The following is a 3903-nucleotide window of genomic DNA, read 5'->3' on the forward strand; positions in this document are numbered from 1 at the left end:
GATGGTACTGGGGGGATGGGGCAGTAGTAGGTGATGGTAGTGGGGGGATGGGGGGGGTGGTAGGTGATTTTAGTGGAGGGGGGGGGGTGGTAGGTGATGGTAGTGGGGGGATGGGGCAGTAGTAGGTGATGGTAGTGGGGGGATGGGGCAGTAGTAGGTGATGGTAGTGGGGGGATGGGGGGGTGGTAGGTGATGGTAGTGGGGGGATGGGGGGTGGTAGGTGATGGTAGTGGGGGGGGGGGGAGGGGTGGTAGGTGATGGTAGTGGGGGGGAGGGGTAGGTGATGGTAGTAGATGATGGTAGTGGGGGGATGGGGGAGTGGTAGATGATGGTAGTGGGGGGGGGGAGTGGTAGGTGATGGTAGTGGGGGGGGGGGGTAGTGGTAGGTGATGGTAGTGGGGGATGGGAGGGTGGTAGGTGATGGTAGTGGGGGGATGGGGGGTGGTAGGTGATGGTAGTGGGGGGATGGGGGGTGGTAGGTGATGGTAGTGGGGGGGAGGGGTAGGTGATGGTAGTGGGGGGGGTAGTAGATGATGGTAGTGGGGGGGGGGAGTGGTAGGTGATGGTAGTGGGGGGAGGGGTAGGTGATGGTAGTGGGGGGATGGGGCAGTAGTAGGTGATGGTAGTGGGGGGATGGGAGGATGGTAGGTGATGGTAGTGGGGGGATGGGGGGTGGTAGGTGATGGTAGTGGGGGGGGGGAGGGGGCGGTAGGTGATGGTAGTGGGGGGATGGGGGGGCAGTAGGCGATGGTAGTGGGGGGGGGGGGGGGGGGTAGTAGGTGATTTTAGTGGGGGGGAGGGGTAACAGTGTTAGGTCTTGGATCAGCACTGAGACTAATGATGTGGCCCTTCCCTCCTCACAGCATCTCCCACCTCCTGGGGGCCCCGTGCACGCTGGGCCCTACATTCCCTCAGTTCTTCTCCCGATACCTCACCAAAGATGGCCGCACCGTGGAGGAGCCGCCAGCAGAGCCCACAGGTGAGCCGCCATGTTGCGTCATTGGTGGAGGGAAGTCTGTGGCTCCTATGGTCACCATTCGGGGGGCGGTACTTAGACATGTGGAGGGGGCGGAACCTCAGCCATCTGGACACTCCCAGAAATGTAAATACTAACGGTGTGATGGAAGCGGAGTCTCCGCCCCCTTCCCATAAATCTCCTGATGGCAGCCATGGTATTCAGTTGTAGGCGGAGTCCCGGTGATGGCGGCCCTGCGCTCCTCCAGCGCCCTCCAGGTGACGCTACGCGCTCTGTGTGATGAGGTCACCAAGATGGACGTCAGGCGTTGGGCCAATTTCTCCACGGCTGGTATAGAAGAGGAGGAGCTTAAAGAAGCCGTCAGTGACCTGCGCAGCCTCGCCCAGTGCTACCGGATGGACGAAGGTGAGGACAGCGATGACAGCGACTGATGTGACGGGTGGAGCGCGGCGCGCCACCAACACGGGGAGGAGACAAAACTGAGACAACCAGAAACTGACAATATCAAATAAAGTCCTCGGAACAATCTGCACAAATGTCATGTGTCCGTGTCATACTGATCCTCGCCTGGGTGTGTCCGTGTAATACTGATCCTCGGCCTGGGTGTGTCCGTGTCATACTGATCCTCGGCCTGGGTGTGTCCGTGTCATACTGATCCTCGGCCTGGGTGTGTCCGTGTCATACTGATCCTCGGCCTGGGTGTGTCCGTGTCATACTGATCCTCCTCAGGCTGGGTATGTCTGTCATACTGATCCTCCTTAAGCTGGGTGTGTACATGTCATACTGATCCTCTGTGGACTAGGCCTGTCTCGTGTCATACTGATCCTCAGGCTGGGTGTGTCCGTGTCATACTGATCCTCCTTAGGCTGGGTGTGTACATGTCATACTGATCCTCAAGCTGGGTGTGTGTCATACTGATCCTCCTTAAGCTGGGCATACCCATGTCATACTGATCCTCTGGACTAGGCCTGTCCCGTATCATACTGATCCTCCGAGATGGACGTGTCCCTTGTCATACTGGTCCTCCTCAGGCTGGGTGTATCCATGTCATACTGATCCTCAGTGGACTAGGCCTGTCCCATGTCATACTGATCCTCCTCCAGCTGGGAATGTCCCGTGTCATACTGATCCTCATCTCACCCGATAGGGTTAACCTTCCGCAGAGACTGACGAGTTCCTGGAATGGTTGAACCCAGAGAGGATGACCATGAGAAGGGCCAACCCTTGTATTCCCGGGTCCTCAGGATTCATGGACGAGGGCTCCATGATGAGAACCAATCTTCCACCCGATCCCCCGGAAAGGCCCACCCTGGAGTTGGGGTACACCAGCCCCTCGGGGGCGTTCACCTTCCAGACACACCCCTAACCAATCACATCCTTCTAAGACCCGCCCTCCCTACCCCCCAGACACACCCTAACCAATCACATCCTTCTAAGACCCGCCCTCCCTACCCCAGACACACCCTAACCAATCACATCCTTCTAAGACCCGCCCTCCCTACCCCAGACACACCCTAACCAATCACATCCTTCTAAGACCCGCCCTCCCTACCCCCCAGACACACCCTAACCAATCACATCCTTCTAAGACCCGCCCTCCCTACCCCAGACACACCCTAACCAATCACATCCTTCTAAGACCCGCCCTCCCTACCCCAGACACACCCTAACCAATCACATCCTTCTAAGACCCGCCCTCCCTACCCCCCAGACACACCCTAACCAATCACATCCTTCTAAGACCCGCCCTCCCTACCCCAGACACACCCTAACCAATCACATCCTTCTAAGACCCGCCCTCCCTACCCCAGAGCTGCGCCCTCCACAAGGGGGAGTCCTGGACAGAATCTGAGGAGCTCCCTCAGAAGGCTGCCAAGGAAGGACCAATCCCCCGGAGATCAGGCCTCACTAAGGGTCCTTGACTCCTCCCCCGGCTCCTTCCCCCTCCCCAGGGTAGATCAGCAGCGGGGTCCCAGCATGTACAGAGGAGGGCAGAGGCTTCCAGCAGGGGCCACGTCTTTCCTAGCAGGAATGGAGGGACCCTCAAGCACTGAATCCACATTGGAGTGAAGACCATTGAGAGGATCCAGAAGGTGACACTTGGTCCCTAAAAAGTACGTTCCTTACACTGAACCTGACGCAGGGAGTGGCCCCAAGCGGGTGAAGGTCAGAGGTCCACGGAGGGGGGGATCCCCCAACTGCTACCAAGGGGAAGACCATGGGATTTCTTTTCACAGACATAGAAGGGGGGGGGTCCAGAGGTCCACGGGGGGGGGGATCAGAGGTCCACAGGGGGGGGGAAAATAAGAGGTCCACGGGGGGGATCACAGGTCCACGGGGGGGGGGGGGGATCACAGGTCCACAGGGTGTGGACTTCCTTACTGAGGACTTGAGCTGAAGGACCGTACTTGTTGGGGTCCCAGCACTAGACACCTACAAAGCCACATCCAGACAAGGGCTGCCCATGAGGAGACCCCACAGAAGGGCTTGGATGGCAAGAGTCCAGAAAATGGCTACAAGATGGCGGTCATTCTGGTGATCCGTACAAGTCGGGTCCTGAAGACAACCAGAATATCATCCAAATCTTCTCTCTGAAGGACCGATTTACCATCCTGCTTCACAGTTGCTGCTCTAAACGGCATGGCTCTGAGGGACACATCCATCTTCAGGTGGGAGTCCTAGTTTTCAGGCTGACAAGACTCACCACTGATAATTATCCATGGAACGTGTGACGGGAGTGACTTTGGGTGGGGGGCCCATGGAACACAGCTCCCTTTGGGTGGGGGGCCCATGGAACACAGCTCCCTTTGGGTGGGGGGCCCATGGAACACAGCTCCCTTTGCGTGGGGGGCCCATGGAACACAGCTCCCTTTGGGTGGGGGGCCCATGGAACACAGCTCCCTTTGGAGAGGTGGGGAGACCCATCT

General features: G+C 58.3%; 1 protein-coding gene across 1 annotated transcript; it reads left to right on the forward strand.

Moving 5' to 3' along the window:
* The first annotated feature begins 822 nt into the window (after positions 1-822).
* On the forward strand, positions 823-1512 carry MSTO1 (misato mitochondrial distribution and morphology regulator 1). The gene is made up of 2 exons (XM_089667392.1): positions 823-979; positions 1181-1512. The coding sequence occupies exons 1-2, from the start codon at positions 838-840 to the stop codon at positions 1405-1407; spliced, it is 369 nt and encodes a 122-aa protein (XP_089523518.1). The 5' UTR covers positions 823-837; the 3' UTR covers positions 1408-1512.
* The last annotated feature ends 2391 nt before the right edge of the window (positions 1513-3903 follow it).

Source organism: Staurois parvus, unplaced genomic scaffold (assembly GCF_062004578.1).
Source record: "Staurois parvus isolate SC_StPar_1 unplaced genomic scaffold, SC_StPar_1.0 ptg003238l, whole genome shotgun sequence".
Lineage (NCBI taxonomy): Eukaryota > Metazoa > Chordata > Amphibia > Anura > Ranidae > Staurois > Staurois parvus.